Source organism: Nomascus leucogenys, chromosome 5 (assembly GCF_006542625.1).
Source record: "Nomascus leucogenys isolate Asia chromosome 5, Asia_NLE_v1, whole genome shotgun sequence".
Taxonomy (NCBI): domain Eukaryota; kingdom Metazoa; phylum Chordata; class Mammalia; order Primates; family Hylobatidae; genus Nomascus; species Nomascus leucogenys.
In genome coordinates, this window is record NC_044385.1 from 22,152,069 (window position 1) to 22,166,923 (window position 14,855).

General features: G+C 41.5%; 1 protein-coding gene across 2 annotated transcripts; it reads right to left on the bottom strand.

Moving 5' to 3' along the window:
• Positions 1-1,974: 1,974 nt before the first annotated feature.
• On the bottom strand, positions 1,975-14,604 carry SRP9 (signal recognition particle 9). 2 transcript variants are annotated; one of them, XM_003275081.3, is made up of 3 exons: positions 14,389-14,604; positions 8,761-8,829; positions 1,975-3,215 (listed from the first exon to the last, which is right to left on the bottom strand). In XM_003275081.3, exons 1-3 carry the CDS (start codon positions 14,458-14,460, stop codon positions 3,096-3,098), a joined length of 261 nt encoding a protein of 86 aa, XP_003275129.1. In that variant the 5' UTR covers positions 14,461-14,604; the 3' UTR covers positions 1,975-3,095. The 2 variants fall into 2 exon arrangements, with proteins under 2 accessions (XP_003275129.1, XP_030668668.1); XM_030812808.1 differs by lacking the exon at positions 1,975-3,215 and adding an exon at positions 5,493-5,600 and having other exon boundaries at positions 14,389-14,593.
• Between the last annotated feature and the right edge of the window lie 251 nt (positions 14,605-14,855).

Consider the following 14,855-nt stretch of genomic DNA (forward strand, 5'->3'; position numbering starts at 1 on the left):
ACATTACTCCTCATCTGTATAATGAACAGAGCATGAGTGGGAAAAAGTTAAGAGACATTTAAAAGGTCATACTGGAAATTTATCTTTGGATCTTGCAAAACTGAAGGAACAAGTATTTCAAGCCTCTCAGGCACATCTAACACTAATGCCAGGAACTGCAGTGCTTGAAGGAGCTGCAGATGGATTAGCAGCTATTAACCTGCTAAAATCGATCAAGACACTTGGAGGCTCTGTGATTTCAATAATGATTGTGCTTTTAATCTGTGTTGTCTGTCTTTATACAGCCTGCAGATGCAGAAACCGCCTCTGGAGAGAAAGCCGCCGCCAAGAACAAGCAATGATAGCTGTGGCGGTTTTGCAAACAAGGAAAGGGAGACATGTTGGTAGAAGAGCTGAGGCAGGACTGGCTTGTCTGTCATAATGTAAGAGTCTTGAAAGATGTCTGGGGTCCAGGTTCTAAAACCCCTTGTGGCCTTTGGAACACCAAGCTCTGTGCCAAAAGGTGGAAGGCTGCCCTGCCGCACCACAATCTTAAGCCCAGGGCACAGAACCCCTTGTGGCTTGGATGGAACCCAGGGCTCAGGGCATAAAACCCCTCGTAGCCTCTGGAATGTGCACAGACTGGTTCCTTGCTTCTTACTTGTAAACATGTCCTCCATTAACTCAAGCAGCAGAGCATATTTTATATGCATCAAAGGAAATGCTAAACCATCACAGCTACATTTATGTACCACTACCTTTCTACCCCACATCTTCATGCCCTCACCTGTTTACCCTCATGTCCTCACCACCTGCTTGTTTGATCACCAATAAATAGTGTGGGCTCCCAGAGCTCAGGGCCTTCACAGCCTCCAATCTAGCACTGGCCCCCTGGACCCACTTTATGCATTTTTTTGTTTTTTGATACCCAGTCTCACTCTGTCACCCAGGCTGGAGTGCAGTGGTGTGATCTCTGCTCACTGCAAGCTCTGCCTCCCAGGTTCACACCATTCTCCTGCCTCAGCCTCCCAAGTAGCTGGGACTACAGGCGCCTGCCACCACGCCTGGCTAATTTTTTCCATATTTTTAGTAGAGACGGGGTTTCACAGTGTTAGCCAGGATGGTCTCGATCTCCTGACCTCGTGATCTGCCCGCCTCGGCCTCCCAAAGTGCTGGGATTACAGGCGTGAGCCACCGTGCCTGGCCCACTTTATGCACTCTTTTCTCATTCCTTTGACCCTGCTGGACTTTGTAGCCCCAATGGCCTGGTATTGGGCCTGATCACCCCAACAGTGTGCCACTGTGTCCAGCTCATTTTTGTATTTGTAGTAGAGATGGGGTTTCACCTTGTTGGCCAGGCTGGTTTCAAACTCCTGGCCTCAAATGAACCGCCCACCTCAGCCTCCCAAAGTGCTGGGATTACAGGCATGAGCCACTGTGCCCAGTGTTGGATCATGATGTTTAATCTTAATAGTCTTACAAGGAAAGTACTATTGTTGGCCCCATTTCCAGAGATGAAAATGAAGGCTTAGAAAAGTATCTAGTCTAAGACCACAGAGTTAGGAAATAGTGGAGCCAGGATTGAAAACCAGGCAGTCTGACTTGGAATGTCTGTTCTTAACCACTCTGTTACAAGCTACCAGGACTCAAAGAACCCAAATGCCAGTCTCTCCTTTTCAGGTCATCTCTGTAGTGTTAAATAAGGGGGAAAAAGGTCAAACCTCTCCCCTCCCCTGACAGTGATCCCATTAACTCTGGGGGAAAAAAACCAAAAAGCTAAAATAATCCTATACTATTTGATATTACTTTTCTAATTCAAGAAAACAAACTTGCTATTAACATATAGTGCAGAGAAAGCCATATAATATAAAGTACTGAGAAACAAAAAATTTGCTTTCAGCATTACTAGGCTCATTTTGGACTAAATGAATATAGTATATCCCAGCTCAGAAATCAACAATTTCTGAAAAGTTAAAAACTTCAACACAAACAATATATATTTTATCTAATATTTTATTTACTGATCTCTCTGAAACATGCCAAAATTCATATAGCTAAGGGAACTTACCATCCTAAAATGTTGTTCAACATGACAAATTTATACAAAACATATTTCAATGTAGTGCCTTCATTTCATTCTTGAGGAATCAACATTACATTTGGGTGGTGAAATTTAGGATACAAATATAATTATCAAATAATATCATACTTCTAGTTTACTGGAAAACATAACAGTTCTGACAGTCACACCTAACACCTTGGTTAATTAAAGACAGAAAATGGGCAGGGGTGTCACAGAAGTATGCAAGGATTTGACAGTTCAACTAATCCATAGCCCTTCTGAGAAACTACAGATGGAAAATATGTAGTAAATATTTCTGTAATATGGTGGTTTCAGTACATTATAGTACAGTGATCATCATTCCATTCATGCACTCAAATAACTGCTGCTTCTGATCACAGAAAGCTAGATTCAAAGTCATTGCTCAACAAGCTGATACTACAAATCCCTTATATTAAAAGGTAGTTTAAATGTGGAAATAAGGCAAAGCATACTTGTTAGTCACAATTACTTTTAGATATAATTGAGACTACACTGCTATACATAATTAGGTGCACAGTATGCATAACTGCATATTATGGTGTGGAGTTAATTCCAATTACCATATTTTATATTTATTGGTGACAACAGCATACATTTTATGCTCCAAAAGAAATAAATCGATCCCACAAAATGGTTACATTTAATGCTCTTTTAAAGAAAGATGAACTAAATTTAAGAAGAATTGGTTTTTCCTAATATCTCATTTTCAAATTACTGATACAAATTTGCCAGAGAAACAATTACATGTTTTACCTAACATCCAATAATCTCCAGTTTCCAAGACAGATGCATTTCTTGTTCAATTTCCAAAAGTAAATAAAGGCTTTCTAACTGAAAACATTTGCATCCCTAGCTCTCTAAAGTAAACATTAAAAAGAAAATTACAAAAAATGACCTCTAAGCTTCTGAGTAGTCCACTTAGTTACATGAAGTACTTTCTGTCCCAACACTTTCTCTAATTCAAAAGATATTTACTTCCTAAGTAAACGACAAAGTCTTCATTTCAAACCATTCACTCAGTTTCCATGGTAACATTGCGGGCTTCCTTGGCTACCATAAGTCGCATTAGTTGACTGTGGAATTTCTCAATCTTCTTTACATCTTGAGCTTGGTCTGTTTTATACACCAAACACTGTCAGAAATTTTAGAAGTACACATTAACTATATAAAACTAGATATTGACAATGTAGAAAACATACAATTGAGTAAAATTTTGAGAGTTTTTCCTACCACTGTTTTGCTCTATTCTCCTTGGAGGGTCGTACTAGGGAAATTGCACTCAAGTTTCCAAGCCTCCAGCAATTCCACGTCTTAAAGTACAGTAATTTAAATGCCACTGCTGTGGACAAAAAACTAAATGAAGTCTATTATAAGCTTCTGAAAAATGTTAAATGTTAAATCCTGCTATGGTCTGATGAGAAGAACTCAAGGCTTAGAATTAGATATTTTCTCTCTTAGAATTAGGTATTAGATTATCTCCCTACATATTTTCTCCCAGCCATAAGTAACTGAGTTATGCCGGAGAAAAAAACACAGAAATCTTAAGATCCCTTTTTCTACTGGTGAAATTGGGGGTTTGATAATAATTTTTAGAAAAAAATCTAGAATTATCTGTGTATAGCTGGTCGACACATAAACCAGATAAATCTTGATTTTCTTGGCCAGGCGTGGTGGCTTACGCCTGTAATCCCAGCACTTTGGGAGGCCGAGGCGGGTAGACCACCAGGTCAGCACTTCAAGACCAGCCTGGCCAATGTGGTCAAACCCCGTCTCTACTAAAAATACAAAAATTAGCTGGGCGTGGTGGCGTGCACATGTACTCCCAGCTACTCGGGAGGCTGAGGCAGGAGAATCGCTTGAACCCACAAGTCAGGGCTGCAGTGAGCCAAGATCATGCCACTGCACTCCAGCCTCTGCGACAAGAGTGAGACTCAGTCTCCAAAAAAAAAAAAAAAATCTTGATTTGCTGAAGATATGTATTTTTGAGACAGTGTCTCACTCTGTGGCCCAGGTTGGGGGTGTAGTGGCGTGATCTCAGCTCACTGGAAACTGTGTTCTGGGCTTAAGCGATCCTCAGCTTCGAGTAGCTGGGACTACAGGCACACACAACCACACCCAGCTAATTTTTCTATTTTTTAGTAGAGACGGGGTTTCTCCATGTTGCCCAGGCTTGAAGATATTACTTTTAAACCAAACCAAATTCTTCCTTGTTAGCAGTTAAATTCTTCATTAGATACTTAAGATCTGCTTATGGTTGGTCATAAAGCCATCTGTTGTAGAATCTTCAAAAATAGCAACTTTAAGCTGGCAGACCTTTCCTCATTTTGTAATATAGGTCCACTTTTCCTCAGTCCATCTTAAAGGTTCACGAGTTTTAAACAACAGGAACTAATGATCCTATAATAAAAGTCAATAACTTAAATAACTTGAAGTTCAACCTCATCATGCCCAACTGATCTGAATTCATTCAGCCTTTTAAACAACTCACTTAAAAAAAATTTTTATCCATGCATTGTACAAATTTGTGTGGCAATCTTGTAAAAAGGCCATATTAATCTTCATCATTAAAATTTTAGCATAAGTCCTATGAGAGAATGTACATACCTTCTCACTGAAGTTTCTGACAGAAAAAGATTTTAGGTCCATAGAAGACAGTATTATAAATCAATTATGGGATTAGAAAAATGATGCATACATGGGATTATAAAAAAGTCAAAGTTAACATGGATCCTTAATTATATTTAATCATTAACAGGGCAAAAAGAGCCATCAATTGGAGATAAGGCCTTTTGTATTAAAATTGGTTCTGCATTTATCCCCCCCCTCCCTTTTTTTTTTTTTTTTGAGACGGAGTCTAGCTCTATCGCCCAGGCTAGAGTGCAGTGGCACAATCTTGGCTCACTGCAACCTCCGCCTCCCGGGTTCAAGCGATTCTCCTGCCTCAGCCTCCCGAGTAGCTGAGATTACAGGCACCCACCACCACGCCCAGCTAATTTTTGTATTTTTAGTACAGACAGGGTTTCACTGTGTTGGCCAGACTGGTCTCCAACTCCTGACCTCATGATCCGCCCACCTTAGCCTCCCAAAGTGCTGGGATTACAAGCATGAGCCACTGCGCCTCACCTATTCCCCTATTTTTAAGACAGGACATAGGGGTTTTTCTTCAGCAAGTATACCCAACCACTCTGTGACAATCACAATTAAAATTTTTCTCAGTGTGGAATGTCAAGATTTAAGAAGTACTTAGTGGTCCACACCCATAATCCCAGTGGTTTGGGAGGCTAAGGCAGAAAGATGGCTTGAGTCCAGGAGTTCCAGATCAGCCTGGGCAATATAATGAGACCCTGCCTTGACAAAAAAATTTAAAGATTAGCTGAGTGTGGTGGTGCACACCTGTAGTCCCTGCTATTCAGGAGGCCGAAGTGAGAGGACCGCTTGAGCCCAGGAGGTCGAGGATGCAGTGAGCTATGATCATGCCACAGCACTGCAGCCTGAGCAATAGAGCAAGACACTGTCTCTTAAAAAAAAAAAAAAGCAATCAACCAAACAACCAACAAACAAAAGAATACATTTACTCAATCTACCAAGGGTAAGCACTAATGTAAGATACTTTCATATATTTTTTTAACTATCACTATGATACTTTACAGATGAGGAAATTGAGACCAGAAGGCTAAACTTTTGGCCTAAACTTTTCCAAGGCCAAAATGTTAGCAAATGACTAAGCTTGGATTCACATCTATTGAATCTATGTCTAGTATATTACATCTCGATTCACTCTTCCTTTTTCACATGTTCAGCTACTCACTACATTCAATTGGTTCTTAGAAGACATGGTAATCACTAAAAGGTCAAACTTCATGCAATCTCATAATGGAACCCTGAACACAAATGTAATATATGACCAAAGACAAAAAGGGATTTTTAAAATCACTCTATAAAATTTTTAAAAGAACTAATCTATTTTAAAAATGTTTACTGAGTGCTCTCTGGGTCAAGACATCATAGTAGGCAATGGAAATAAAACACGTAAGAATATTACTGATCTATCTCTATTGTCTTGAAGGACAGTCTATTAAAAAGACAAATGTGATAAAAGAATTGTGATACAGCACAAAAAGCCAAAATGAAAAGGAAGAGATGAAGTAATCCTCAAGTTGGGTTTTGAAAGATAAGCAGCAGTCTGGCCACAGTAGGGGTGGAGGTGGGATTCAATATTGCAAAGGAGGAAACAGAATATTCAAAAGCACTGAGGCCTAACACATCACAGCACATTAAAGGAGCTCTTACGTAATATAGAAATGACAGAGATTAGAGGGGATGCAAGGGTGGAGTTTAAAGGTTTCTAAGCAAGGGAGTAACAATCAAATTTGCCTTTCAGAAATCACTCTGGGGCTGGGCGTGGTGGATCACACCTGTAATCCCAGCACTTTGGGAAGCCGAGGTGGGTGGATCACTTGAGGTCAGGAGTTCAACACCAGCCTGGGCGACATGGTGAAATCTCATCTCCACTAAAAATACAAAAATTAGCTAGGTGTGGTGGTGCCCACCTGTAATCCCACCTACTTGGGAGGCTGAGGCAGGAGAATTGCTTGAACCCGGAAGGCAGAGGCTGCAGTGAGCCAAGAATGAACCATTGCACACCAGTCTGGGTATTAGAGCCAGACTTCTTCTTTTAAAAAAAATAAAAGGCCAGGCATAGTGGCTCACGCCTGTAATCCCAACACTTTGGGAGGCCGAGGCGGGCAGATCACAAGGTCAGGAGTTCGAGACCATCCTGGCTAACACGGTGAAACCCCGTCTCTACTAAAAATACACAAAATTAGCCAGGCGTGGTGGCGGGTGCCTGTAGTCCCAGCTACTCAGGAGGCTGAGGCAGGAGAATGGCGTGAACCCAGAAGGCAGTTTGCAGTGAGCCGAGATTGCGCCACTGCACTCCAGCCTGGGCGACAGAGCGAGACTCCATCAAACAAACAAAGAAAAAGAAAAGGCCAGGCGCAGTGGCTCACCCCTGTAATCCCAGCACTTTGGGAAGCCAAGGTGGGCAGATCACGAGGTCAAGAGATGGAGACCATCCTGGTCAACATGGTGAAACCCCATCTCTTACTTAAAAAAAAAAAAAAAAAAAAAAAAAAAAAAAAAAATTACTTGGGCGTAGTGGTGAGTGGCTGTAGTCCCAGCTACTCAGGAGGCTGAGGCAGGAGAATCACTTGAATCCAGGAGACGTAGGCTGCAGTGAGCAGAGATCGCCCACTGCACCCCAGCCTCGCAACAGAGCGAGACTCCGTCTAAATAGAAATCACTCTGGGCTGGGCACTGTGGCCCATGTGTGTAATCCCACCAACTTGGGAGGCTGAGTGGGAGGACTGCTTGAAGCCAGGAGTTCAAGACCAGCCTGGGCAACATAGCGATATCCTGTCTCTAAAAAAATTCTTTCAATTAAAAAAAATCCCCAGATTTCTGACCACGTGGAAAATAATGCAACTAAAGGTAGGAAGGTAGGAACAGAAGGAGCTAGTTTTTTTGTTTTTTTGAGCTGGAGTCTTGCTGTGTCACCCAGGCTGGAGTGCAGTGACACGATCTCTGCTCACTGCAAGCTCCGCCTCCGAGGTTCACACCATTCTCCTACCTCAGCCTCCCGAATAGCTGGGACTACAGGTGCCTGCCACCAGGCCTGGCTAATTTTTTTGTATCTTTAGTAGAGATGGGGTTTCACCGTGTTAGCCAGGATGGTCTCAATCTCTTGACCTTGTGATCCGCCTGCTTGACCTTCCAAAGGTCTGGGATTACAGGCGTGAGAAGGAGCTAGTTTAAGAACAGATGATAATCTCCACTGTAGACAAGTGAATTTTGAGGGTATGTGAGATACAGATACTAGTCAGAAAGTCAGAAGAATATGAACTAAACACATATTTGCAAGTAGACATAGATAGATGCAGTATTAGACTCAACTAAATGAACTGCTCCAGAAGCTGTATGAAAAGACGATCAAGGACATAATCATAGAGAAGCAAATATATATGGGGCACATCAAAAAAAAAAAAAAAAACAATCAGCAAAGAAGAATGAAACAATAGAAACACAAAATAGTAAGGCCAAGATAAAACAGAATCACAAGTGCCAAAATAATTATTTCTATGAAAGAGTGGGGTTCTGTATCAAAAGCAGCAAGGAGGTCAAGTAAGATATGAATAATAAGACCACTGGGTTTGAAAATAAAGGAGCTGCTGATGTGCTCTCACAAAGAGCAGTTTCATTGGAATACCATATGCAGAAAACAGATGGCAGAGGGTTAAGGAATGAATGGGATATGAGGAAGTAACAAGAATTGGCATATCAAAGACAGGAAATACAATAAAGCTTGTAACTTGTGTTCAAACACTGTCATTTAATGGAAACTTTTACTCCCTTACATCCAGTTTGCTCTCTACATTCTTGTTGCTTAAGGTCTGAAGACAGCACTTATTAAACTTGACATAATGCATTAAGAAAGCAGGTTAAATTATTTCCTGAGGGTCTATAAAAGTAGCTGCTAGAATGGGGTTCTTCATCTTTGAATGAAATGCAAAATAAGCATCCTAATGGGTAATCTCCATAAACTCTAAGTAAATAATTTCAAACAAATAATTAACTCAAACAAATCTCAAAGTATGTAACAAATAAAAATGTATACTTACAACTAAATCATCTGTTACTTTAACACACAAGTTCCCATCAGAATGCCTATATTTGAGAACCACACGTGCCTGAAACAAAAATACATATTTAGAAACAGTGAAGACAGATGACATTTCTCATAAATAATTTAGTCTTCAGGTAGGCTGAAAAGGATCCTTTTAGAATAAATACCCCCAAACATCTAAAGGCATTTTTACTATAAACTAAACTGAAATGAGGTTAAAATAAAAAATCAGCTATTTTAGTTAATTCCTTTGCTATCATTTATTTAAGACCTTAAAAAAGTTGGATATTTTATTTGCAGCCAGTTTGAAAAGAGATGTACTGAACATTCTCAAAACACATCCACATTCAGGGAATGTCTGTGAGACTTATAAGGTTGCATTTCTTGCCAATAAGAATATACACCAACACACCTAGCCACAGAGGAATGACAGGAAGAGGAGGAAAAACATTTAGCAGAAATGGCTAGTTAAAAAGTCCAAATCCATTCATTAGCAAACAGTGCTGCAGGTCAGTGCAATTCACACTTTCCATTTTTCCACAGATCTTAGCAAGCAGATTCAGACTAATATATTCAGCAAAATCAGGTCTTTATCATTACGGCAGAACATAATGCATTATTACAAAAAAGCAGAATTCTGCCTTGAAAAGAAGTCTCCACCAACAACTTTTCCAAAAACCAGAATAACTCCTATACTGAAGTTCCATGTTACACAATACTTTATGTTCAATATTCTACAGATTGCCAAGGCATTTAGATATTAGCATATTCCTATAAGACATCTCCCAAGAACACTTCCATGAACATTATTTTTTTTCTTTCAGTGATGGATTCAAGCACAGTGTATCGCAGTTTTTCCCTAACCAGTATCAGTAACTCTTGTTCAGCTAGCTGTTTTAAAAACTGCTAAGTATTGGCCGAGTGCAGTGGCTCATGCCTGTAACCCCAGCACTTTGGGAGGCCAAGGCAGGTGGATCATAAAGTCAGGAGATTGAGACCATCCTGGCTAATACGGTGAAACCCCATCTCTACTAAAAAATACAAAAAATTAGCCGGGCGTGATGGTGAGTGCCTGCAGTCCCAGCTAATCAGGTGGCTGAGGCAGGAGAATGGTGTGAACCTGGGAGGTGGAGCTTGCAGTGAGCCGAGATCGCACCATTGCACTGTAGCCTGGAGACAGAGCCAGACTCCATCTCAAAAAAATAAAATAAAAATAAAACAAAATAAAATAAAAACTGCTAATTATCTACAAGCCAGAACAGAAACATAATTTTAAAATGGTTACAATCTAGCACCAGAGGCCTCAAGACAATTCTGGAAACTAAATAAAGAGGGCTAATGGAACTGCAACCGACAGCTTTCCCCATTATGGTCTTTGCATTCCTGAGATTGAAAAAAAAAGTTACATGACTATATGCGATTTGTCTGAGTGAAGAAGGAAAGGGAACTCATCAAGCATTTAAGCAGGTACAAATAGTAATAACTAGGTTAATTATCTTTAGAATACCTGATTCTATTTATTGATCTAGTAAATTCAGTTTTACATATTTTAAAAATTCAGTTCTCTAGAAACGAAACACTTAAAATATACTAAGCATGACAACTATGTGAAGTTTTAACTCTCAGTTAAAGGAACACTCACTGGTTTCATTTAGGAGGAATGAGAGTTAAAAGGCCAATCATGGCTGGGTGCAATGACTCATGCCTGTAATCCCAGCACTTTGGGAGGGCAAGAGTTCACTCACGAGGTGAGGAGTTCGAGACCAGTCTGGCCAAGATGGTGAAACCCCGTCTCTACTAAAAATACAAAAATTAGCTGGGCATGGTGGCGGGTGCCTGTAGTCCCAGCTGCTCGGGAGGCTGAGGCAGGAGAATCGCTTGAACCTGGGAGGTGGAGGTTGCAGTGAGCTGAGATCGCACCACTGCACTCCAGCCTAGACAACAAAAGCAAAACTCTGTCTCAAACAAAAAAAAAAAAAAAAAAAAAGAAAAGAAAAGAAAAGAAAAAAGGCCAATCATACTTATAAAGGGGTCCATTTGGTAATTTAGAGGGTGCCGAGTCACCATGTCAGATGCCATAAAGAAAGAAAAATCAAGGTTCTTTACCAAAAAAAACCAAAACACAAGGACAAAATGAATTAAGTCCTATAAAGGGATATACAGATAAAATGCTAAAGAGAGAAAACAAGTAATTTAGACTGGGAAAAAGGAAAGTCTAAAAAAGGAGGTGGCTTTGAAAATACTGTTTTTTTTTTAACCTTATAGAAGAAGGCAGAAGAAAGGCTAAAAACCATTCTGAACAAGGATACAATTCTGTAGCTTCATGAGACTAGAGCTGAAGAGCATGAAAATGGTGAGACAAAGCCAGAAAGACTAGAGATGGGTCAGACTGTGACTGGGAGTTGGGACTATATCCAGTTATCAAAGAACCAGTTTTTAGGCAGGAGATGAACAATTCAACTTTTGTTTTTTAGACAGTTATGGTAGGAGTGTTAAGGAACTAAAAAGGCTGACAGACCAACAAAGAGGTTATTACATAATCCAGTGGTAATGCCATCTTCAATTATAGCAATGCAAGACATAGTGGTAAAAAGATACTGGGTATTATCAACAGGTTAAATGTGTTGCGGAGAGAAGACAGAGAATTTTGGAAAACAGATTCCAGAGACCTGACAAAATGTGTTCTTTAGCCCTAGCAGAAAGAGAATGGACTTGGGGTTCAAAGATCTGGGTCCAAATTGCATGTTAATCTTTTGAGAAACTAGGCAAATCACTTAACATATCTAAAATCATTCATTTATATACTTTGATGGGTTGCTGTAATTGTTCATGTATTATGTATAAATCTATGTAAATACACATATATATTAAACGCCTGTAACATATAAACATATGTAAAATGCCTGTCACTTAGAGGCAGAGGTTGCAGTGAGCCAAGATTGCGCCGTTGCCCTCCAGCCTGGGCAACAAGAACAGAACTCCATCTTGGAAAACAAACAAACAAAAAAAACTGTTAAGCTCTTCCTCTACACTCATCCTCTCCCCTCTCAACGTATCAGTCAAGCCAGGCGCCATGGCTTGCGTCTGTAATCCCAGCTACTTGGGAAGCTGAGGCAGGAGAATCGCCTGAGGCAAGGATTTAAGACCAACCTGGGCAACAAAACAAGACCCCCGTCTTAAAAAAAAAAAAAAAAAAAATTAGGCAGGCATAGTGGCATGTCTGTAGTCTCAGCTACTCAGGAGGCTGAAGTGGGAGGATCACTCGAGCCCAGTTCAATGCTGCAGTGAACTGTGATTTGTGCCACTGCACTCCAGCCTGTGCCAACTGCAATTTTCTGACTGGGTAAGAGGTGAAATATTCTCTCTCTCATCTATTCTAGATATGCTTTGCTCACAGTGATGCTCTAATTATTTTCATTTTCCCTACCACTGCCATCACATTCTTACAGTACAGTCACTCTTGATGTGAATTTATCTATTCTTTACTGTTTCTCAAGTATTTTTTAAAAATACAATGTTTCCATCATTTATTATTGTATCATTTTATTGTAAAAAATAGAAGAATGTTTTACAGCTTGTTACTTACCTAGGTCTTTCTGTGGGTCTAATACTATTTTTAATCATAATTATCAACATTTCTTGCTGCACACTTTAAACTTATATGCACTATAAACAGTATGTGGCATTGGAGTTACAGGTTACCAGCTCACTGCATACACTTAAAACATAATTCATATTACTTAATGATCATCAACAGTTTCACACAGTAAATCCTGAGCCCCGCGCTGGGCGCAGTGGCTCACACCTGTAATCTCAACACTTTGGGAGGCCAAGGCGGGTGGATCGCGAGGTCAGGAGTTCCAGACCTGCTTGGCCAACATGGTGAAAGCCCGCCTCTATCAAAAATACAAAAATTAGCCAGGTGTGGTGTCCGGCGCCTGTAAACCCAGCTACTTGCGAAGCTGAGGCAGGAGAATCGTTTGAACCCAGAAAGTGGAGGTTGCAGTGCGCTGAGATTGAGCCATTGCACTCTAGTCCGGGCGACAGTGCGAGATTCTGTCTCAAAAAAAATAAAAAAATTAAAAAAACAAAAAAAAAGATCCTGAGCCCCGGTTTTCCGAGATTATCTGCTTTTAATTTTCTTTCTTCTCTGAGGGATACAGTCACAATACACTGTATCTATAATACCAGCTCCTTAAGGGTTGAACGGAATCTCATTCACCTTTGTGTCTCCCACAGAACCTAATTTAACTTGGGGTCGGTAACACGAGAGTGGGAAATGAATGGAGCACAAGAGATGACTGAATTAGAACAGACAGAAAACAAAAGAAGCATCATACATAACCAGGTATGAGATTTCCAGTATAAAACCCCTTCAATATGCTGAGTTCTAAAAAGAAGCAGAACTTTTAATTAACAGGAAGATGCTTCAAATAACTCTTAGACATGACAATAATGTCAGGCCTCTGAGCCCAAGCCAAGCCATCGCATCCCCTGTCACTTGCACGTATACACCCAGATGGCCTGAAGTAACTGAAGATTCACAAAAGAAGTAAAAATAGCCTTAACTGATGACATTCCACCATTGTGATTTGTTCCTGCCCCACCCTAACTGATCAATGTACTTTGTAATCTCCCCCACCCTTAAGAAGGTTCTTTGTAATTCTCCCTACCCTTGAGAATGTACTTTGAGAGATCCACCTCCTGCCCCCACAAAACATTCCTCCTAACTCCACCGCCTATCCCAAAACCTGTAAGAATTAATGATAATCCACCACCCTTTGCTGACTCTCTTTTTGGACTCAGCCCACCTGCACCCAGGTGATTAAAAGCTTTATTGCTCACACAAAGCCTGTTTGGTGGTCTCTTCACACGGACGCGCATGAAAAATAAAATAAGCAAAACCTCAAGGGGCGAAAAGTAAGACCCGAATGCTAAACTCCCATCACTTGGACTCCTTTGCTTTTTAATAATGAGCTAACCTCTGACATCTACCTCCATTATAATTTTTGTGGGGGCTAAGAATGTATTTCAGAGGTCCATGAATCCCTTAAAATTGTCTGCAAACATTTACTTATACGTGCATTTTTCTGAGGAAAGGTGCAAATATTATTCTTATGTTCTCAAAGCCTGTGACTCCCAAAATACTAAGAACCAATATTCTGGGGGGTACAGATGCTTCCAAATTGTAATCTTTCAAGAATGTCTGAGCGGCAGTAGAAAAACATCATCAGTTTTATATACATGAGGTACCCTTACCGCCTAGGCGGTACAGGAAAAGTGAACAAAGACAAAGGACAGGAAGCTGCAGGGGGAGGAGCCCTGGCTTCAGGGACTCGTAAAACATCCGAAGCCATAAAGGAAGTTGAGGGACTGGGGCGGGAAGATCGATTGCAGAATGTTTAGGGCTGAGGTGAACCTGGCTGTTGCCAGCTTGAGGGCCTCACTGGGCCGCTAGATCAGGGACGAATGGGACGAGACAGCGGAACATTAACTTGGCAGCGTCCATTTGTGTTCATTCCCAGCACCTCCTGGGAGCGCTGGGGATGCTCCAGGGGCCGAGTGGATGGCGGGAAGACATCCTGGGCCGGGGCCCAGAGCAGCGGCCCCGCCAGCCATTTACCTTCATAGGGTCAGCGAGGTAAAGCTTCTCGGCAGCGCGGCTGAACTCCTCCCAGGTCTGGTACTGCGGCATCGTGGCCTAGAGTGGAAAAGTAAAGAGAAGCAAGGCCTCACAACCCGGCCCAACAAACTACCTATCTCCGGGAGTCGCCAACCGACGCGAGTCCCAGCAGCCCCAAGATGGCGGCGCATCCTCGCAACAACGCCTCGCTCCATTGGACAGCCCCGTCCAAGCTCGTCCAATGGGCAGGAGGGATATTGTCAGGGAGTGGGCGGAGCCCAGGGCGTGTGGCTCGAGAGCTGAGCGAGACAAGTGGAAGGTACGGCAACCAATGCCGGCTGCCACAGCGCCCCCTGTAGGGCTGAATGAGTGGCGTCCGTCCCGTGGCCCTCAGGGCTGAACCGCAGCGGCCTTCAACAAAGATTAAGCGGCTCTGCGATAGGCGCTGCAGATACGAGGAAGGAGGC